General features: G+C 42.7%; 1 protein-coding gene across 8 annotated transcripts in view; it reads right to left on the bottom strand.

Annotated features, from left to right (window-relative positions):
• The window catches only part of LOC122972572 (partitioning defective 3 homolog), a 356,531-nt gene that overhangs the window by 77,810 nt on the left and 254,995 nt on the right, over nt 1-23,726 (bottom strand). For all 8 annotated transcript variants that reach the window (XM_044339771.1, XM_044339764.1, XM_044339768.1 and 5 more), the window contains one exon: nt 6,815-6,943. In XM_044339771.1, the coding sequence (XP_044195706.1) occupies nt 6,815-6,943 (129 nt within the window). The remainder of the gene's footprint in view (nt 1-6,814; nt 6,944-23,726) is intronic.

Here is a 23,726-nt window from a genome sequence, read left to right as displayed (position 1 = left end):
TGTTTTATTACAGAAAGTGTATGAAACACCTTGACCAAAATAGTCATACATTCTGTCACTGTGTTACCTATGGATGGAATTATAGTGAAAATAAATTATTCTTTTTGCAGGGGATCCCCTGGAACCCCCTCAAGGACCCCTGGGGGCTCCTGGACCCCGTTCCCCAGAACCACTGCTCTAACAAGAGGAGGTGGGAAGGAGACAGTCAGACCTTCCCTTCCTCCTTTCCGCCCCTTCCTCTCCCTCCATGCCGTTCCTCTCCCCGGGACCACTTCAACACAACAGAGCCTTTCACAGGGCCTTTCCTGTCTCATAGAATGGTTCCATGTGAATGCCCATGTGTCCGCAGCTAACAAGATTCAGTCATGGTGCTGCATGGGGAAGCGAGGAGTGCTGGCATTGTGGGAGTGGGGAGGTGGACAGTGGGGAGTAGAGAGGAGAAGGGTTGAGGACAGGCGAAGAGGGGGAGGGAGCTGACCTCCCACTGCTATGACCCTAGCAGCAGCCACCAGACTGCTCACCAGTTCCAGATGTTGTATCCCTGCCGTAGGGCAACACACACATCATCTACACATGCATACAAGCACGCTACCTCCCACTGGCACTAGACTTCCCTATTACCTCGAGTCATAACTGACCTCTGACCCTCCACACTACTCCTCACAGATGATTGACAAGTTTGGAACAGGGCTAGAATCCCCTCTAGCCTAACTCTGTCTCCCATGTCTGTGTATTTTAATAACAGTAATCACATTTCAAACAATCACCATTTTTCAGTGCTGGATTAACCCAATTCCCACATCCTATCCATAGACTGCCTTGTTTATTTTTAGCCGTCCAAAATCCCATTTTCTCGGCATTATCTGCGGAATGAGATTTTGATGGAGGCCTGATGCAATGTTGCATGATATGCAGTCATCTATAAAGCCTCTAAGCTGGTTTAGTGTATTTTTACATTGTCGTGGACCAGGTACAGTATGGAAATTATCAACTCACTGCACAGTTGTGTGCACACCGTGTGGTCTCACTTTAGCTGGTGCTGTCAGGAAACAGTAAACAAGCCTCACAGGAGAAAGAACACTAATTCCCAGAAGCCCTTTCACCTGCCATCTGGCTAATGTGATGTCAGATCTCTGCCAGGAAGGACCAGACAATGATGTTACCACAGGTTCACGGAAGTCCACTGGGATCTCAAGACCCTCTGGCGTTTTATGGACTAATCAAATTCATAAAAACGGCAATATTGACATTTGGGACGAGATAATGGCCTTGGCTAGACTGGCGACATGAAGCTAAAAGAGAGAGACTTCTCTATCAGGCCTCAGGAGTCCGACATGGATAAAGCTAATAGGTGCAATTTAAATAAGAGGATATTAACAAGCAAAAATACCAAAGATATGAGTCATGCTGTTGTCATTACTGTGGGATCCATATTGCATTATAACTTCTGGTTTTTATATACCTATCAGCTTTCAAAACAAGCTTTTGTTTCAATTCATGATATCCTATGCTATTTCAAGGAGAGCAGTCATGGCTCATTTTGTCTGTGTGTTTGTGGAGAAAACATATCCACAATCCAAACCTGTCGGTCTGCTGTGAGAGGCCTATTCCAACTTGTTCTGGCTGTCAGAATATGGTGTTAAGTTTCTATCCTTGGCCAGTTGGCAATGGGTCTCTCTGTGACATGCTGAGATTTGAGTGCTACATTCCCAAGTGCATATTTTCAGCTAGATGACTCTTATTAACCCATTAAGAATGAAATAACTGTATTGATTTATCGACTCTTTCTCCTAACTTTTGTTGTTGTTAAGTGAATCTGCAAACTTTTCACTGCCGACATAAAATTTTAATGTATATGGTGAAAAGTTCACAATCAAAATATTTCATCTGTTTTTTGTATAATATCCACTCTTGACAACAAAGGAACCACACTTTCTTAACTATGAAAGGTCTTGGTTAAAAATGGGACACGTTGACGTTTTCAATATTAAAACAAAACCCCCATCCTTCCCTACCTTTACCCATGTTAGTAGCCTAGTCCTAACAACACATGTAACCCAAGACACAACCCAAGCCAAAGTCCTGTGCTTTGTCCGGCCAACCATTCACCCTAATATCCTTCCTATTACTTCTGTGCAGCATAATGATGTCACACTTCCAGGATCAGAAAAAAAACCAGCAAGCAAATTAATGGTACATAAACATATTTTGTTGGAGAGGGGGGTAGAATTAAGAAGCCATTTTTCTGCTTTGCTGATTAGCTCCAAACCTTACATCCACACCTGCTAACAACCTACAACTGCTCCTCCACTGCCAACTCATCTCCTTCCCCCAATTTCTCCTAAGAGACCACCACACACTCTACCATATATACTCTATTAGCCAATTAATGGCCCAGCATGTTAACATTGAGGAGAGTGCTGCCCACACTAAACACATTATTACCGTACAGCCCCAATTACCAGCCCTTTTCCTCTCTTCTCCTCTTACCAGATACTACGTACAAGAGGAGAGGACACTGCAGCCTTTAATGCGACCAGCCCAGAGAGATTTTATTTCACAAAGGGGACAATTGAGTTGCAGTGCTTTATAGCAGCCCCAGCAAGAAGATACCGCTAATATTACACCACTAATTGCTCAGTTTTGTGTCTCTGTGTCTTGTCTTAATGCTGCATTGTATTGTATATTCTTGGAAATAGAAGCGACCTCACATGTACCTTTATATAAAATACAGTGCTAACACTTGAGTTTGTTCTTCATAACAGTGCAGTGGAATGGCATTTCCTCCTGGCTAACAGACAGTCTAGACAGTCTAATGCTGAGGCTTTCAGGGCAGTCAAAGTTTAACACCTAATCCACTGACTGACCATGTCCTCAAAAAAATGATGTGTCAACCAGATGATGCTGTTCTTTCTTTAACATTCCTCCTTTTTCAACCTTTTCTGTTCTCCCTGTTGTTTTTTTCTTGTCCTTCATTGCCACTAAATTGAGTCTGAAAACCGCATCTTCACACCAACTAAAACTGAATTTGTAATGATACTGTTGTGCAAGGTTCATTTCAGCGCATGAACGTGAAAGCGGGAGACTGTCACGTCAGGTAATTATTTAAACGTATTATATTGGGAGAGTGAGAGTCCTGGTGTGAAATGGTAGCAACCTGTCAGCTCACCTCAAGTCCTCCCTCTCCGCACTGAATAAATCTCGCTGTTTATCCAACAGTGCTGTTATTTTGGACCAACAAAGCCAGCAGACTCCTACCCCATATGTTTGTCAATGTTTAATCTAACCAAGGGAGACAAGGGGGAGTTGGAGAGAGCGAGGGGGGGGGGGCTGTCTGTACTCTCAGACACTCATTTTGAAGTCAACACACTTAGAAGTTTGAAAGCCTGCCTCTTCAATATGCATTGTTACTGTGGTGGATGAAACAGAATGTATTTGCTCTCTTACTTTCTCATCCAGCCGTCTTGAATAGATTTTTCTTTTCAATACCCCCTCATCAAAACATGTTCTATTGTTCTGAAGTGGAGATGGAGGGCAGAATGAATCTGAATCTAATCAAAGTGCAGTAAATGACTCTGCATGCAGCTGTCTGTGCAGAATTGCAAACCTCCGATAGCCCATCTTTTGTGTTGACACTTGGCCCATAACAGCATAATGCAATCACAGAGATAATTGTCCATGTTCCATGGTGTTAATTCACACTGTTAATAATCGCATTAACTTGCTTGTAGGTATCAATATAATTACAAATGTAATCACACTTCCCAATCAGCCGGTTGGAGCTTCCTTTGAACTTGCTATGGAAATGAGACTCAAATAGGATACTGAAATAATGAGATAGTTTGACAAAGTGGAATGATAACATTAGTGCCACAATCACTGATATGAAAAAACAGAAACGGAAGGATCTGCCTTAAAGCAAATTGCTTTATTCTTTTCTATCTGTGGCACAAAGTCTCTGAAAGCTGAGCAGGGTGTTAGAAAAAAAAAGCCTCTCTCAAAAGACCAAATTCTCACACCTAATCCAGGTTTGCTGTTTGTCAAAAGTGAATTGTGCTGACTGACCCAGTCCAGGAACACTGGTCAGGTTTTGTTTGTCTAGAGTCAGCAGGAAGTCAAACAATAAACAAGAGGAAGGGGCCCACTGTCGAGGAAAAATAAGCAGCAATGTGCTGTGCTGAGGTCTGGGGAGCAGGGACAAGGAGAGTGGCAGTGGAGTGCTGGCCGCTGATTAGAAGCCAACTGGAGCCAAGCAGATAAGAGAGAATGGACATCATAATCAGCTGCCACAGAGAAAGACAGAGAGAATAGAGTTCAGTTCAGGCATAAAATGAAGAAGGAACATTGTCAGGTTGTCTTTGTGTGCTCCCCACTTTGGCCGGGAAAATATAGTTTCAGGGCTAGTATGTGCAGAGATAAGTCAGAGACTGATAGAACCCATCCTCTGTTTCTTTCTTTCTCTCTCTTCTCCCCCATGGCCTCATATGAATGAGGGCCACATCCACAGAAACGGCTGCTCTCCAACCCACCCAGGGTCCAATCAGAGAGTTTGTTGTCTCCACAGTCCTCTCAACATGAGCCAATCAGATAGGGGTGCCTTGGGTGCTGTCCACGGGCATAAAGAAACAAGAGTGATGGCTGCTGCCGCTGGGCTGAACAGAGATTTAGATCAGTCTAACCACAGGTTCTAATGCTGCCTTGATGATACATGAAACAGTCAATCACAGGAGCTGTATAAAATCTGCCAGATTTTATCAAAACAAATGCTGCTGATAACCTCTCTTCATCAAGTGGATGCAGTACACTGTGCTCTAGTAATGAAGTCAAAGTTTTATGTACTCTCTTCTCCATCATGTTCAATCCATATGAGGCTGACAAAATATCAATGGAGGAGAACACATCTACTCAAAATAAACGGGTTGTGTCTGCAAGGACTGCAGGCCAAACCATAAATTGCATGAATCATATCAAGGTCAGAGTTTTAAATATATAACCATAGCTGCCTTATTGCAGGGTAAAAAGGGCAGGTTTTATGAATTAATCTGTCTCACCTCTTCTCTGACTCCTATTTTGAATCACTAAAAGCCCCTGTCAAAACCGTCTGCTTGAATTAATGATCGCTAATGTCAAATGAGCCGGGAGTTTGGCTGCAGCCCATCCCGGGTCGTGCTGACACATAGTGCTAGCTGATGACTGCCAGCTTCGGAAACCCGTTACGGTCCGATCCATAATTTCATAAACGCACTCTGAAATAGTCCTATCTCCGCGGCAGCAATGTAATCAATCAGAGCATGTGCCTTAAGCGGAGAACTACGACAATCAAATGTAACACCTTAATACAGTAGTGCAACCAAAAAATACAACAAGTAATGGATTTCTGAGCTGTCGTCCTGCGGAAACCTAATGCTTTGAATATCGACTTGGCTTCATGGCAGGTTGGTTTATTATTACCCACCACGATTTCCCTCAGGATTCCCTTTCCATTAACTGAGGGACAATCCCGGCCTGGCTGAGTGATGGGATTTGGGAACAGGTACAAAAGGAAAGAATTAGGTTGGCCTCCTGCACAGGGAGCTGGGACCACAGCTCACACATGCAGAACGGACGCAAACAAGACAGGGAACGAGAATGTGCTGCAAGACAAAGCAGCAGACAAAGAAATTGGGTGACACCGGTGAAAGAAGAAGAAGAAGAGTTAGAACGGGATTTAAATAGCATGTGTGTGTGTTTGTGGGGAGGGGATGGTTGCGAGGGCATGTGCGCTACATATCTCATGTCCACTGTGTGTCTGTGTTGATTCTGCTGCTTAGCATGACAGTCGTTTGGGAGCTGCTCAAAGGGGACAGATCTAGATGGAGAGCCAGGCCCGCCTGTCTCCAGGGTGCACTGAGGGAAATGTGTCGGGCCCTCAGCCAGAGGGGGTCGCATCCGCAGTGGAGAGGACCTTCACTGCGAGTCATGGTCAAATACCGCAAAGAAATGTGCTGCAGCCTTTTGAGCGAGGCCTCCAGATGTTCCATTCAGCAGGGAAGAGGGCCTTTGTGAGTGGTTTTTTGTGTGTGTACACTTGTTTGTGCTTGTGGTACCATGCATTTGCGACAGCCATCCATCCTTCTCTCCCTTCGCCGTAAGAGGGAGCGGTATCAAGCCCTATTGTTTCTATTCAATTAGCTGTCATTACCAACGGCAGTTTGATTACTGAGTTCATTTGGCTGGTGGAGAACAATGGAGGCAGCAAGCTGTCTTTTCATTCACCCTGCCACCAATATTGTCTCTCCTTCTGGAGAGAATTAAATAGGGCTTGTCTGTGAGGGATGAGGTGTACGCGACAAAACCAATTCCTCGCCTCATTCTTCTGGACGTCCTGATGTCCACAAACACCAGAGGACATAGAGCCAAGAGGGTTGGATAAAAAGGAACTTTTTATTTATTCTTGAGCGATTAACAACCTGGGCGAGCTGCAGGAGAAGACAAATGCAGAGCTACATCGATTTCACTGTTATAATGAGCACCATTCAATCATGACAAATCCACAGGGGCCTACGAGCACCATTAGGAGGTCAGCGCCTCTGAATGGCACAGGCAACAACAATCCATAAATGATCTATTTAATGTACTGATATAAAAGAAAGGGACATTTCACAAATTGACATCTGAGTGCTTTCCCAGAATTTCCCAACCTTGCTCCCCCATTTTGTTAATTAGGTAGTTTGCTAATTTTCCGGTCAGCAATGTCGCTCCTCCGCCCCCTTTGTTCAGCTGGGACTTAATTGTTTAGGCTTTTAGCGAGCCAAGGCTGTGTCTGAGCGCTCACCTCTCTTGTTCCAGCCTCATCCGCTGGGTCTCCTCTTCTGACGCCTGCACGTCCTCTGCTTTAGATTTACTGGAGCCCTTCCTCTCCATCCTGTCTCCCGGCCGCTCATCCCTCCGATGCTTTCCAAACCTGAGAAAAAGAGAAGGGCAGACATGGATTTAATTGATGTCCAGGCTTTAATAATTTCTAACCCAATATGGACATTTTTTACAGCAGTGTGGCTCCTCCTTTGTCGCTGAAATTCAGGTGAAATACTCAGAAGGAAATTAAAGTGTCAAACTGTCAAAATCTTCAGGTCGGGTGTGTATAGGGGAGACAGCTCAGGAGGAGTTTCCCCAGGCACCCATTCGTTATTGAAAGAATAACTTGGCCTTTTTCATATAAATGCAATCAAAATGCATCAAGCCATATCAAAAGATAACTCGACGTAGTGAATTCCCTCCCTGCCAAGTCTCCATCCAGGACAGTAGAAAAGATTCAGTGTGCAGTGTTTAAAGTAAGTTTGAAAAGCGGATAATAGCAAAACTCCCCTTTTTTAAAGAGAGGATGAGCTCCCTGTTTCCTCCCTGAGCTGTAGAGTTTACTTAAAGTGATGGGAGCAGTGACAGCTCATGATTTAGTTTTGAACGAGGAGGGAACAAACTACCTCCAACCAAGCAAAATGTAAGTGGAGGAAACGGCATCATTTGTAACTTTCTAGGCAGCGTCGCAAACTTTTACATTTTAATGACGGGAGTGACACACCGGTGGTGGTAAATCTGTGACAGCTTTACAGCGAGGTGAGAATAAGCCAAGCCGATGATCGTAAATTCGTCTGGTCGGGCCGGACTTCGTGCTGGGTGAATAAATGACTGAAGTCTCTGGCTGACTGAGAAGTGTGAGAAAATGATGAGGAACGGAAAACAGAAAGGAGGCCTGCAGTTGACAGGGAGTACGGTACATTTACAGAGCTGCACACTCACAAACACACACACAAGATATGGGCAAGTCTATTATCTGACCTAACTGGCTGAGACGTCATTATACTGACTACAATGTGCTTGTGAATAACACTAAGATCAGATGCCAACTTTATACATCTGCAGAGAATTTAGGGATTTAGGACAAACCCTCTGATGAGGCAGAACGGGAAAGACAATATCGTAAAAATCTGATGTCATTTCCTGCCGCTCCACAATGGTGCCAGCTGTAGAGGAAGTGCAAAACGGCAGGATACAGAAAAAGGAAGTATTACAGACAGTTATCCAGGAAGTGCACAGAATGGTCATTTTTCATATCAAGATAGAAGCACATCTGTACACCATACGCACTAAATACATCTGCTTTGATCCATGGTGTGTGGTTTTCAATACGTATGCACAATCTTAATTAAATACACCTATGTAGAATGCAACCATTTCAATCATTTGATTATTTTATAAAAGAGGTGAGCAATTGGTCACTGCATGGACATGAATGGCATAATTAAGATTATTATGGAGGCTTATAATCAGTGTTGGGTCATCTCTGCTCTCAATCATAAAAGGCTGACCAAGAAACTGTTTAAGTTACTGGAAATGAAAATGTGTATATATTTCTACCCTATGACATTTATTTGTTCTGTTTTATTTTGTTTTTGTACCACTGTCAAATGTTACTGGTTTCATATGTGACAAATCAATAAGAATCAAAGTATCAAAAAAAAAAGAAAAAGAAAACCTTGTACATATTATGAGTGACAGCTTTGTGGGAACCAGGCCACTTAGACTGTGAACAAATTGGATGATTGTAAAGACAAGACAATAAGAGAGAGTGTATGAATGTGAGGACATGTGGCCACAAGTGAGAAGGGAATTCAATAAATATAATCACAGAAAATGACTGGATTTTTATTGAGTGTTTATACTGCATAACATAACTCGATGTTCTCGCATTGTACACACGGACATTGATCATGATGTTCCAAATGATGGGCTTTTTCCCCCCCCAGCGGTCCCGTTCAATTTCAGACGGAGCAACAAGAGAAAACATGAAACTCTGCAGTCTCCCAGATCCACAGTGCGTCACTCCCAAGTTTATTTTTACCGTCCTCATAGCAAAGCTTTATTTGACAGTTTGAAAACTTTCACTGAAAGCTGAAAAAATTACATCAGACAAGGTTGACTTTGGGCCGGTGGAAGTGAATGTATTCATGAAATGGGAGACTGTTTCCCTCACGGATGTTTATTATTCTACTTTACATTAAAAGCAGCCAGGACCTTTGTGCAAATGGCTTCTCTTTGGTAGCGGCTGCTTTGGAATTGTAATCTTCTGAATGCGCTGTGGCCTGGTGGGAGATCCTGGTTTGGGGTTATACAGAGAGCCCAGGAGAGGCCGGGAGAACGATATGTGGACTCTGTCGCCCGGATAGCATACATTACCTGATTAATTAATCAACAAATGGCTCTAGTAAGGCATAAAACTCTAGGCTGGGGCTGGGAATGCTAATAATAGTGAGCCTGCTATCTATCACCAGGGCAGGTGACAGCTTCCCTCGCCTCACTTCAAGGACTTTCATTAACTTCCTCAGGAAAATTCACCTTCCTCCAGTTTTTTTGCTCAGTCTCTTCTTTCTCTCCACACCTAAAAAAAAACATAAAATAACCTCAGGCGAGACAAACTTCTGCCCTCAACTTTTTTTCTTCTTCTTCTGGATCAACATCAATACAGTCAGGGATTTGTCATAGTCAAACATATTGGCGGATTAGACTGAGCAGGACCCTGGGCATGCAGCAGCTCAAATATGAAAGGCTATTCCCCCATCGCCGGTGGCCTGAGAAGGAGGGCCCACATCAAAGTGGAGGCGGAGGAAAGGGACGATACTACCAGAGCTATTAGAAGGCTATCGGGACACTTGCTGGTTCACTGACAACATGGCTCTGCCCTTCACTCGAACAGCCTGAGCCCTGCCAGTGGGGACCATGGTGGAACACAGGATTAACCACCAAACCTCCACTGACTCACAAAGCCCAGTGTAATATTGCTACACTCGACATTTTAGTAGAAAGATACAAATACAAAAATCTGTGGTACCAGTGTGTGTAGAAAAACTGCAAACCACATTGACTTTTATACCTGTCTCTGGAAGATAAGTGTCTCTTTTGAGAAATGAAGGGAATCCGATAGAAAACAGTAATGATTTGGAGTTAATCAGTGTCAGGAGGGACTGGGAGGACACAACTCAGCCGTTTCTGTAAAACTCTTGAGCTAGTATTGACATCTTGGCATTAATTGGGGCTGGCATCAGAATAGCTGTATTGAGAGTGAGGTTGATGAGGCTTGATAATGAGATACTGATTGGTAGCTACAACTTATGGACAGAATGACAATGGAGTAACTACAGTATGTCTTGCAGTTTGGGAAAGAGAACCTGTTTCGGCCCAAAAATCTGATCAGTCTCTTAATGTGGCTGCACAACTGTACTTACATGTTGTATAATTACAACTTAGGCATCATGATGACAATTGTCAATTAACACTATTTTTCATTGCACACATTGTAAAAACAAAGTTGAGAATACCTGAAATTTCAAGGTAAGTTACAACAAACTACAATAACATTTTGAGTTGAGCAATTTAACTTAACTTCTTATGTTAAGGCTTTGAGTTTATCCAACTTTGAATTTTTTACATCTGTTAATAAATTTAAAGTGAAATCAAATCTAAACTTTGTAATCTCTTGAAATTTTTTGCTTATAATTGGGGTTGGTTTTCAATTATGCTTGTTTTATCAATCATACAATTGTGATAGATACACTCCCTCATGACTATAGCTGAATTATTAACAGCCACAATCAGCCCAAGATCAATGTTGTTTAACTCAAGTCATGTAAAGCAAGTACACTGGAAAACAAGCATATAGAGAGTAGGTGAAGTGCATATCTGTTTGCATTGTTTTACAAATAATGAGGTAAAAGTATGTAGAGGTAACCCCTGTGAGTTAAAAGCACTGGCTTCAGACTACTCTTAACGCTCGGTTTCCAACAGTTTTTTCTACTTTCAGCCCAAGCCAACATAGACTTGTGACGGATTTCTTTATATGGTCATCTGCTCCACACACAGCGTGTAAGTTCACTGCTGCACTCTGCTAACATTATGACGTTTTTTCATTTCATTTCATTTCATTTCTCACGCCAAGCTATGACTCAAGTCGAGCTGGCACGTTTTGAGTGTTTTTTTCATTACACAGCACTACAAAGTAAAATAAGTAGTTAACCTGTTGGAGGTGTACTCGTCTGTAGCTATTCATCAAACGTCATCATCACTGTAGCTGTTTCTGCTTGTACTATTCCTCCCTGCATTATTTCTAAGTGATCCACTGAACAAAGAGCTCCAAATATCTCCAGATGTTGTTTGTCAACTGGTTTTTAGCATCACTAATAAAACTGCTAATTCAGTGATCAATACGTTTCACTTCCTGTAAATTCTTCACAATAAAAGTCCCCTGTTATTCAGACATTTAAAAGCTTTTAATATGAAGCAGCAAAAGCAGAAAATGTTGTCAATAACTTAATATGACTCTGAAACAGCTGCCCCTCGGCAGGCTTCCGGAAAGCCGGCCAATCAGAACAGAGCTGACTCATCGGGAGGCGGGCTTTAAATAGACAGGAGCTAAGACTGCCTGTTAAGAGACAGAGGCTAAACTGAGGGGCTGCATAAAGAGCCAGTATAAGATAAATAAGGAGTTTTTTGAACTGCTAATCATGCAGAGCTACTCTAGTGGAGTCCCAGAATAAAATTAAAGAGCTGCAAATGAGCATAATAGGTCCCCTTTAAATTTGACAAGTTAAGTGGACAATCAGTTAGACATTTAGTCAAATTCTCATTTTGTTGAAAGACTGAACTTGTAATTTTAAGTTTTGAAAGTGCTAACTTAACAATGTAAGTTGACCTTACTTGAAACTGACAAACTTATCAAATTACTCTGAGTTCATAATAAAAGCATTCATTTAATAAAACTGATTATATGATTTTACAGTCTACATAAGTCTGGTATAGTAAAGGAGGAGTCTTCATGCCATCCACAACCACAACAACAACAAAAACACAAATTAATGTTTTCACTTTTAATGGATTTCAGATAAAGATTCTAAATTTTCTGGACTCAAATTTGTAAGAGAGAGCAAGTAACTAGCATGACTTTTTGCCACAACCTCAATCGTACAATTTCAAATGCTGATAATTTCTAAGGTGTAACAACTTTATGTATGCCAAAGAATATGTGTTGCTGTTTTTTTGTTTTTTTTGTTTTTTTACAATGTAGATGTACGACAGCTATTTGAATTGAGAATGGAAATAATTCATTCTTGACCTTGGGAACAGTAGTGTAACATAATGACCGTAACCCAGAAGTTTACAAACTGGCTTTTTTCTGAAAAAAGTAATAAGTGGGCCTTTGAATTAGGATAATTTTGTTAAATAGCTATTTGAAATGACTTGTGCTGGTCATTATTTGAGCAACGGCCAGACCTCACATCTCCATTCAAACCAGGTAAACAATGATACGCCATTTACATCCTCATAAAGCTCTGATCTCCTTTTTCTGCATCTGTCCACCAGACCGCAGCACTGTTTAATGATGCGTTCCTAAGCATCTATCTCACTGTGGCAAACAGCAGGTACTGTAAGAGTGATGAATACACAATTGCAAAGGGGCCCTCAAAAGACAAAGAAAGATGGAGAGAGGAGAGATGCGTCTGGATAGAAAGACAATGATCTCAGATTACATGAGCACAAACACACAACAGCTGAGTGAGATGCACATTTGATCAGTAGGATAGTGATAAACACACAGAATGCAGATAGACACAAGGAACGTTTATGACCTTTAGCCTGCATTCAAAGCTTGAGCTGCTCTGTGCTATTCATCACTGGTTGGCCTCGATGATGTCTGATTGGCCATCACAACTCATTTGGGGGGTATGTAATCTAACATGTGTCAGTCATATATAATAATATATTATATATTAGTGTTTTGATGGCCACTGATGCAATGAAACATCGGGAGTAAAATTGAAGTGTTCAATCAAAGTGCCGTCGGTTAGATATCTGCTGACAGCATGTCATGAAATAAAATGTTTTCAAAGACTGTTGCATATTAGGCATGTTACTGAGTAGCTGGCTTTACTCTATGTATGTACGGTATCTCCTTTTAGTAGAAAAGAAGTCAGTAAATAGGTACTCCATTCGATATGATACATCATCATATATCACAGAAAACAGAAGGGTTTATACCACTAGCAGTGGATGCCTCATACATCATCTTCATCGATTTACAGGGTAATAATACTTCAAGGCTGCAGCACAACAGGGGAGTAAAAAGTCAAAGACAGAATTTCCAAAGAGGGAGAAAAAGTAAATTATGCAAAGCCTCAAAGCCAGTTTGATTGTTACAATCATTTAATCTGGGGAGTAGATTTGAGAGAAGCTAATCTGTTTTGACATCTTCTGTGGGGAATTTTGTGGTTTGCTCACAGAGAGTTGCTGACTTAGGAGGGAGGATTGGGGATATAACTGCCTATTCCTTCCCCTAAAATGTGTGGTTTCTGAAAGTGAATGCAAGGATGTGATGGACCACCTGGTTTAACCTCACATGAAGCACTCATCGCATTAGGTGTTAAATCTTTGGCATTATTCAAAGCTGAAAATGGAACAGGTGAGCCAGAAAGAAAAAACGACTGCATCTATCAATATGAGTAAGTGATGAGAAGATAATTTCAAGGGCAGATAGAGAGAATCATTATGGTTTCTGCTCGGCCAACCTGAAAGTTAATCCAAATCTCCCAGGGCGAAGTCCCCCACAGGCATCTGACGTGGTGTCTGAGCCCCCATCCCCCGAAACTGTATTTGTCGCTGACTCGCAGTCAGGAGGAAAATAAATAACTATGCCCCCACCCACTGCATTTCATGCTGATAATCTATAAAGCACCATAAAAAAACACTTTTTTTCTCTCAGAGAAGAATCAAGAAATGTTATTATCATCTTATTGATGGCCAAAAGCACACTGCAGAAAGTTTAGACTAACACACATACCCACACACAAACAAACACACTTTTTTTTTTTTTTTTTACCATTTCTCTACCTTCTCCTATCCCTGTCCAATGCAAGTGCATGTCAATATGAAGTAGTGCATGATTTCTACACAGAGCTGCACCTGGGGCAAAACCCTGACAGTGGCATGTCATTGTACAGTGCCTTGTAGGAAGGTGAGGCTGTCGGATTTGTCTGTCCTCCTTGCAAGCTAAGTGTTGTGTGGTGAGTAAACACTCTCTACCTGGGGTGAGACACATCGATGCCTTGTAAAAAAAAAAAAAAAATCCAATAAGACAGTCAGAGAAAGAAAAAGGGAGAGAGTGTTTTTTTCTTCCCCGGGAATCACACTGTGACCCGGGGATCGTTAACAGGCATTAAAGTGGCGTTCGTTATCGTCGAGTGGCCTCGGCGTAATGTCGCCACCACTGGTTTCCAGGGACACCGACCCCAGAGAGGTATGCGAGGATGTTCTCCAGTTGTTCCTGCAGCCTCCAGCCACTGCCAGCCGATTATCTCCCTCCCCGTGGAACTCATTATCTGCAACTTGTAATGTCAGTCAGCGCTTACCCTGCCAGACCTCTTTTAAACCAGAATCTGCAACCTGACGCATCCTCAGAAAAGCATTTTTCAAAGGGAGTGTTTCATGAAAGAGACTTCAACCTGAGATTCATCAGTGAATAAATGTGTAAGATTTTTGGCATCATGCTTGGGCTTCAGTCTTGGGGTTCATTATATGGAATATGCCTTCAAAATAACACAACCCTTAATGCAGTCGAACATTCCCTTGCCTTTTACAGAGACTCTGCCTCTTGCAGGTCACAGCGAGACATGACATCTTTGCGCTTTCCCCTCATTGGACAAGGGCTTGCACACACTGAACCAATCGATTTCCTCCTGAGGAGGAGGGTGGGGAGCTGTTGTTGATTGGCTGCAGCTCTGGAGGGAAGCCAGGCCTAATTCTTTTCAGCGACGGTGTGAAAACAGTGGGGAGAAGTACAGGAGGAGGGAGCATGGCAGTCGAAATGGTTCATGCCGGGTGGGAAAGTGGCATGTCCCGCACGGCGAAGGCATGACATGCATTTATTCATGACATCAGGCCGAGCCCCGGTAGGTGGACAGCACTGTGGGTGAAACGGAGGGAAAAAATTATTCTCACCAGAAACTTGTATGCCTCTTAGGTCTCCCAGCTGAGCAAAGAAGACACCGTCACTTTGGAGAATGTTCAGTCTCAGTGACGCTCTATGTGGTCTTTCAATGTGCCAAAATAATGAAAAAGGAAATCAATTTACAGGTATATGAATTGTATACCATCTCAGATCACTGTATTTAAATGACAGTCTTTTTCTCAAACAATATCGCTGTCCCCACCTGTTTACCATAAAAAGGTTATTGTATGGAAATTAATATTTTCTGGCTGAAATACACATGCATGGAAATTGATGCGATACAGCCCTCTCTGAAAATTGTTTTCAGCCTTAACGTTATCTTTTTTCCTGCCATGTCAGTCAGTATTTCCTATTATTTCTGCTACTCTGTCAGTCAGGTCGTCCGCCATCTGTTTTTTCCTCTCTTCACACTTCTCTTGCAGAATTTATCTTTCTGCCTCGCTCTGTTTTTCCTCCCAGCCTTTTATTTTCCTTCATCCGAGTCTGTATGTGTGTCCAATGGCCAGATCAACAACTACATTCCACCACTGGTCTCGTTGTTGTTGGCCTCTCGTTGAGAGGTAGACACAGATAAGACAAACAGAGCTGGAAATTCTTACCCCACAACCAACACCCCCCAAGGAGGAAGAAGGAGAGAAAAAAAGACAAAGGGTTTACACTAAAATAAATATATGTGTGAAGAATGGTCAGCCATGGAGGGCTGCCAGGCTATTTCAGGGTGCTATCCCATCCTCCAGATATTTTATTGTACTTCCACAATGTTTGTTTGTACCACTTTGTACACTGTACCACTGTGTGTGTCTGTGTGTGTGTGTTTGTGTGTGTGTAGGAGGGTATGGTAGATTTTCAAAATTCCACCAACAGAGTTAATCCGCTCTTATTGAGAAATGTTCTTTCTAGCCACAGAGACCAGACAGAATATAGACACGCATAACTGCAGCAACATCCAAGATGCTGGAATTACATCACAGTGAATGGCTGAGGATGTTCTCTGCCTTTAAACTAACAACTATCAGTATCAAAGCCACTGTTGAACTGAATAAGTGTATATGTGTGTGTGTGGGGGAGAGTTTGAATGTCTATCAACAATAAAAGTTCTTGCATGCGTGTGGGTTTGTGTGTTCGCAAGCTGGAAAAAAACCAGCATTCATCTGTTTTCTCTGTGTGCCAATTATTCATATTTAAGCAAGAGCAGGTACACACAAGCATCTTTGTGTGTGTGTGTGTGTGTATGTGTGTGTGTGTTTACCTATATGTGTGTTCCCGTATATCAAGGGACAGCTTGGCTTTTCCATATTTCAAACAGCCTGTGCAACACAAAGGACGAGGCCCAGCCCAACATGATTGCCTTTAATGTTTCACATAAATCACTGAGTTGTGTGTGTGTGAGTGTGTGTGTATGCGTGTGTATGTGTGAGGAGGGGTGGGGTGTTTTTGCACACGCTCTGAGGAACGTTTCAAATCCCTGACACCCCTGATTAAAGCCTCTCATTACAACACAAATAAACAGTCCAAACGCATTCATACATCCATTTGTTAAAGTGTATGAGCGCAGTGAGCGGGGAGTTTCTGAAGGACAATTTACACAGAAACAGTCGAGCAGCTCAGAGGGAAGTTCAGGTGATGAGGTAGGCTTTGAGTGTGTGTTTGTGTCTGTGTGTGTACATTCTGATCATGCAATGGCATATTTAATATAATTGCTGGTATTTGCTCCACTAATAATCGTGCACACTTTCTATCACAAACACATTATCAGCTGCCAAATGCTTTGACTGGCCACAACCTATGCATGAGCAGACACACACAGTCTCACATGCTCATATACATATACGCATTTGACTAATGCCTAACCATCCTAGCCCACACAGCTACACACACAGGGATGCAGGAATGGAGATGGGGGTAGCGGGGAGGAGGGAACAACACTGCTGTGGTTTCTCAGTGGAAGAGCTACAGTAGGTGGCTCGGGCTGTGACCTAGATACAGTATGGCACACTGCATTCCTAATGGGCCATTTTGATCATTGCCACTCGCTGTATGCAGCTAGGTTGCTGCTGCATGCCTCAAACGCAAAAACTCAGCATTCAGCAAACATAGCAGCCAAAGTCTGCTCAGCTCTTCTAATGATGGCAACCGCAACTGTGAATGTGGGGGTACCATGGTGGAAAAAAAACAGAAAACCAGAATTTTGAAATAGCTGTACAAAATACAAGTGTTGCGCAGAAACTTGCAGAGGCCTCCACTGATAATAGGTTTGGTGATGTATTTACAACTGCTTTCACCACCCACAACTTGGACCCATTAGGATGTGTAGGTGAGAGGAAATAGCTTATGATTACTGTCATGATACAAGATTGCCTCATAAATTAATTTTCAGCCCTCTTTTCTTGTCTTTTCTGTTTTGATTATCTTTGGCTTCTTGCAATTGTTTCCTAACTAATTTACATGCTGATGAGTTTGGAGACAGATGTCTTTTGCAACGCTCAAATGCCTGATTTCCAAGATGCTCGGTTAAAGGACAGGCGAGGGGAGAGGGGAGAAGTGAGGCAGGTTTTCTGTCTCGTAAAACGTCAGACTTTGAAATACAGGCATGGACACACACCGGCCCAAGTGTTGTATTTGAGTCCATCGGAGAAAGGAGACAGCAGAACCACTGATCCGTGATATACATCCCTCCCAGCATTCAGAGGGAGACGGGAAAGGTCTTTCTGTCAATGCCACGATGAATCTCCAGGGCAGCTGGGGGGAGGAGGGAAGAGGGATACTGGTGGATATATGGAAAGAAAGTGGGAGGGAGTGACAGTAATTGTGAGTAAAGTGAGGATGAGAGACAGTAGGAATCCCATGGAATCTCAGGGATAGTGACTGTACATCACAAGCAGCGTTTGACAAATAACCCTGGACACTCCTCTTCTGTCTGTTGGACTTCTACAGGATGAAAGGGTTGTTTTTCCAAAAGCAAAATAAATGAATGGAAACTGAGTACAGAACCACAAGTATGTCAAATTAAACATGCTGAACATTCCATTTTTGAATCTAGATGTCATTTATAAAACCTTAGTATAATCAATGAAAACAAATGAGAGAGCAAAAATCAATTGCATGGTTTGCAGCTTGTACCAGTCTTCTTTATATTGTGGGATATTTCCCTACTGAATTGCAGCACAAAGGGTACTTGCTTTACAGCACAAATTAGGAATAAAGAGGCTTTTGTGTAGCAAAAAGCTGTAGCTTTTGGAATTTCTTGCAATGCCAAATGGTGTAAGGAGACAAAAATCCATCCAATGATTGTAGAGACATTTCACTCAAAACCACACATGTGAACCTCATGGTGACACTACAGGAAATGTCAAGGGATCAGCAAAGTCAATAGGCTTCCTTCTTTAGGGACCATGGAAATCTGAACAAACATTCATACAAACAGTAGTTGTTGAAATATTTCAGTCTAGACCAAAGGAGTGGACCAACCAACATTACCATTTCTACAGCCTGGCTAAAAATGACTGACACACATTCAACTGTTATGGTGAAGCAAAAGAGAAAACCTTGGGACAGAGGAAGAAGGGTTTATGGGTAAAGTGGTATACAACTTGCATGAGATAGAAACAACAAATCCACCATGGTCTCATTAGGAAATACTGCCAATACAAGAGAGATATACCAAACCTATCACCAGGCAAGACCATCAATATCAGACAAACTGGCAAAATCCCAGACATTCAACAATATCTGCACATGGCAACTATGATACAGTCAGTAAGGGAAAGATAATGTTTATGTTAATAAAAAAGGCAAACCTTACATACAAGTCTATATCAGGACATAAAGTCTGGTGCGCTGCATGAAAGTCAGATGTGCTACACAGCCTTCCACCACCCCAACCTCCACAGTTACTGTCCAACTCAAGCTACACAAAGGACACACTATGTCTGGCATCCACACTGAATGTTGGCGTTGGGCATAAATTAGGAGGTGTAGAATTGTCCAAACTGGACATAATTACAGGGTACACTGTTCAAGTTTATATGATATTGTTTGGCCCATCTGTGGCACAGACAGTGAAACAGAGGCTGCTGCACTGACAGACTGGAGGATGGATGCACTGGACCTGCTGGGAAATGATTTCAACTTATAAGGGGCTGAACCAGATATATGGATCTGTAGCTGGAAATATCAACTAGCCTTCATCTACTATTATGGGCTGTTCAGACCATCATCACATACTCTCTCTTCCTCTCTCCCTCAGCCTTGCATTCACACCCTCCCTAACTCACAAACTAGAAGGAAAACAGCTCACACATCTTCCCTATGACAGTGAGAGCCCAATTAAGATTCCTTCATGACAAACATGGGGAAGGATGAAATCCTGATTCAGCCATGAAAAGAATCTTCATTTCTTTGACACCCTCACCAAAGACAGGGAAAAAAGAGAGAGAGAGAGAGAGAGAGAGAAAACCGTGAAGGAAAAATAGACAATTTCTCTTTACATGCCAAACACATGTCGAGACGCTGACAGAACAAGAGGAGTATGGTTCCTACCTTTAATTGGTTGCCTTTGATGGAAATCAGAAGTGTAATTCAACATCGATTGATATTACCTTTGTAATTCAAAAGCAATTTTCCCAGCTTTTTTTCTACCTAGCCTTCACTGTGATTGTGTCTCTCTCACTACCCATCTTCTCACTCACATGTTTAAGTGTGTGTGCGTATCAGCAGGTGGGAACTCAGTGGATGGGAAAGGTCATTTCAGCCAAAGGCCTCTATTTCATTACATGCTAAGCCTGGTGGATGGATGAGCAGACTAGCAATGAGTCCTACTGTAGCAGGCAGCCCACTTCATTTGCATAACACATAGGGGCAAATAAATAGGTTCTCCCATGTGCATTTCTCACCTCTGTCTCTGTAATATCAAGCATGCTTTGCATCTCTAATTCAACGTATACTTTATTTCCTTCTTCAGACCAAGACATACATTTACAGTAATACGGTTTATTACGGGGGACATTAATGATTCATTTGTACTATTTGGAAAAACAAAATAGGATTGTGCTGTTCTCAGATCCTTGAACGTGTTCTTAATGTTTTCTCATTATTTTCAAATCCGCATGTCCTCTGAGAGTCGACTCGCATTGGAACAGCCTTTCCCTGATTGATCAAAGCAATCTGGGCCAGAGTGAAAAAATAACATCAAAGTGGAATCAAAGTGTCTCAAAGTGTGAAAAACAAATATCAAACAGAGAGGGAGGAAGTTAAGAAACATCGGCCGGTTATTGTTTGGAACATGAAGGTTGATGTAAGGAGAGAGCATGGAGCATGGATGTAGAAAGAGAACTGGATACAGTGTTGGAGGCGGAGCCCCGTCCATTCCTATCAAAGTTGCTCAGTGGCACATGAAGCCAAAAAAGCCAATTCCTGTTGTAAAGAAACTACCCAGATGTTGCTCATGCTTCCTGATTGTTGGGCCCATATAGCATGTGCACCAGAGACTTCCACCGGCTGAGCAGGTTAACTTCCAGTTTAGCCCTCCGCTAACTTGAATGGGTATTAAAATAATTAAATTGTGCAGCTTTTCTAGACTTTCCATATGTTATCAGACGGAATGGATCAAATTCTGACAGTGAAACTAGTCATTTCATGCGGGAGTTTTTGAAATTCAAATCCACTGATTTACACATGTCTCTTTTACAATGTAAGTCTATGGGAAAAAGTCTTTTTGGGCCCAAAAGCATCACGTGGTGAACCCGGAAGTTGTAATTATACAGTTTGGCCACTATGTCAAATTGGCTTCAAAGCCGGCATACTTCCTGGGGCCTTGGCATGGAGGGAGGGAAGGAGGGCAACTAAAGTCAGAAAGATAGCTGAGAGGAGAAAAGAAGACAGGAGAAGAGAGAAGAGAGAAGAGAGGAGAAGAGAAGAGAAGAGAAGAGAAGAGAAGAGAAGAGAAGAGAAGAGAAGAGAAGAGAAGAGAAGAGAAGAGAAGAGAAGAGAAGAGAAGAGAAGAGAAGAGAAGAGAAGAGAAGAGGACTCTTAGGTTTCCACTGGTGGGTCCGGGTGTGATTCCACTGGGGTTGGATCATTAGTAGTCATAGGCCTGATAGAGTATGGAGGGGTGCACTGCTACACTTAATTTGAGCTCTTTAATAACACACTTTATGAATTCAGTCATGTTTGCAGCCCTCTGCCTGAGACACAGCGTGAGAGACATCGGTGGATCTCATTTCAGGCCGACAAGATTTCAGATTCAATTAACTCCATCGTGCAACACCACCTCTCCACACACACACACACACACACACACACACAGTCATGTTTCCATCACTTCAGAGGACATTACATTGACTTATATTCATTTCCTCGAGACTTATCCCAACCCTTACCATAACCACTACTTGCCTAACCCTAACTCTTACCCTAACCTTAACATAACACTAAACTAATCTGACTATAAACCAAGTCTTCATCCTCAAATTAATGATTTACATTAAGGGGACTTGCTTTTTGTCCCCATAAGGGAGGCAGGTCCCCACGACATGACTGCGTAAACAGATTTATGTCCCCACAACATGAGGAATACCTCGTACACACACACACACACACCAGACTCCCATCTTCTCCCCATGCTTCAAGGTCTATCTCGGAGCACTGCATGATCATTCTAAACCTAATTACTCCAGGGCTGTCTGATGGAGGCCCAGTGCTGCCCAATCACATTTGCATCGAGTGGCCAAAAGCAGAGGAAGTGCAGCCGGACAGCAACCCCCCCACCCCCACCCTCTCCCCAATGCCTGAAACGACCATCTCTCATTCTTGCATGGTGGCTGAAGTCGCAGAGCATCCTCTCCTCCCCCCTCCTTAATCCTATCCCTCAGCCTCTCCTTACGTCTAAATAAATGCGTCACCTCGCCAGAAATTGACAGTGACATCCAATTTTTTTTGACACCAGATACAAAGCTGCACTTGCCTTAACCTGGCGTACAGAAGAGTTTTGTTGTTTTACTGTTTTCATCTCCCGTTGCTGCACTCTGTGACAGTGGCGCTAATCTTCTCAGTGGGGGACTTTGTTGTTAGTTGTTTGTCTCCCTGCTGGGCCTCTTTGGTATATGATTGGCAGGAGAGTAATGGGATGTCACACTCAGAGGACATTTTTGTGGAGGAGTTTGGAGTTCACCCTGCAAAAATGACCCCTTCAAAGTCCAGGGATCATGCATCAGCTTTGAAGATGCAGGGGGGGGGGCAGTTCTTCTGAAAAGATGTTTCACCCACAAGTTGAAAAAGCTGACCCTCCTGTCTGTATAGAGCCTCTGGTGACATGATATTTCCTCTAGCTGTGCAGCCATTTGAAGGTGATATTGAGGTATAACTTTTTTGCCTTAACCTAATTGCCCTTAATTGAGTACTTCATGACCTTGTACTGCATGGAGGGTCAGTGTTTATCTCTGTGAATTTACTAATCGCTGTCCTGCCGATGAGATTATTTATCATTGCAACTGTTCTGATAACAATTGCATCTCACTATCCTTCTGTTTGTTTGTTCCACAAACACATGAGCATCCGAGCTGCGTGCCCCTCTCTCTTCTCCTCTCCTCTCTTGTCTCTCAGGCATCTCTTGCTAGACCAGCACCCATCCTTTCCTGAAGTTTTGGATCTGGTTCCCCATCCTGCCAGAATTCAGCCTCACCTCATGTCTTTATCCTTCTCTCTCTCCTGTGTGAATAATGTCTTTTCTTGTCTCTTCTCTTGTGTATGTGAATGGTGTGATGTGAGTCTCCCCTGTGTGCATGAGTAGTCAGTCCTCCTGCCAGGTCTCCATGGTGATGGAGGTCATGTGGCTCAGGTCCTATTCTGTTCTGGTGGCATCTGGAAGCTGCTTGGCATTCTCTGCATTACATTCTTCATATATATTATAAATCTGTTGTTATTTTCATTATCTTGTTCAATGCTGTATTCTGTAATTTGTGTTCTATTCTGTACACACAACATCTATTGCACGTCTGTCCGTCCTGGGAGAGTGATCCCTTCTCTGTTGCTCTTCCTGAGATTTCTTCCTTTTTTTCCCCATTAAAGGTTCATTAAAAGAGTCTTTCCTTATTCGAATCGAGGGTCTAAGCACAGGGGATGTTGTATTGCTGTACAGACTGTAAAGCGCCCTGAGGCAAATTTGTGATTTGTGATATTGGGCTATACAAATAAAATTGACTAGACTTGACTTTGCACTTGGCAAAGCTACCAAGGTTCACTATTGAGTTCCCTCTGAAATATTTATACATGACAGGGGAAATTTGTGGCTCACTGTGTTTTAGCCCTCTCCACAGGGAGGTGGAAGGTCAGGGTCAGCAGCATAAAAGTACCCCTGGACCTGACAGGAAGTCACTTTTCTGCTAACAGGCGCTACAAGGGAGTGACACCTTGCCCATACGGAGACTAGAAAAGCGATTTCCCCAATCACTGACCACCCGGTGAGCTGATGTTTATTTTTACATCACCATGTTACATTCTTTTTTTCATGTAATTATCTTCTGTTACATTACTCACACTCTTCACTTCACCCCAGCTGCCACTCATTCTCACATACAGGCTCCAGCTTGATGCCGTGCCCTGCGCTTGCCCTTACTACCTCAGCACAGACATTATGATGAGTGAGGCAGAGCAAAAGAAGGACAATTATCATTTTCTCTCAGATTACATTCAGCAGATG

The sequence above is a fragment of the Thunnus albacares genome, chromosome 21 (assembly GCF_914725855.1).
Source record: "Thunnus albacares chromosome 21, fThuAlb1.1, whole genome shotgun sequence".
NCBI lineage: Eukaryota > Metazoa > Chordata > Actinopteri > Scombriformes > Scombridae > Thunnus > Thunnus albacares.
This window is presented reverse-complemented; position numbering and strand designations above follow the sequence as displayed.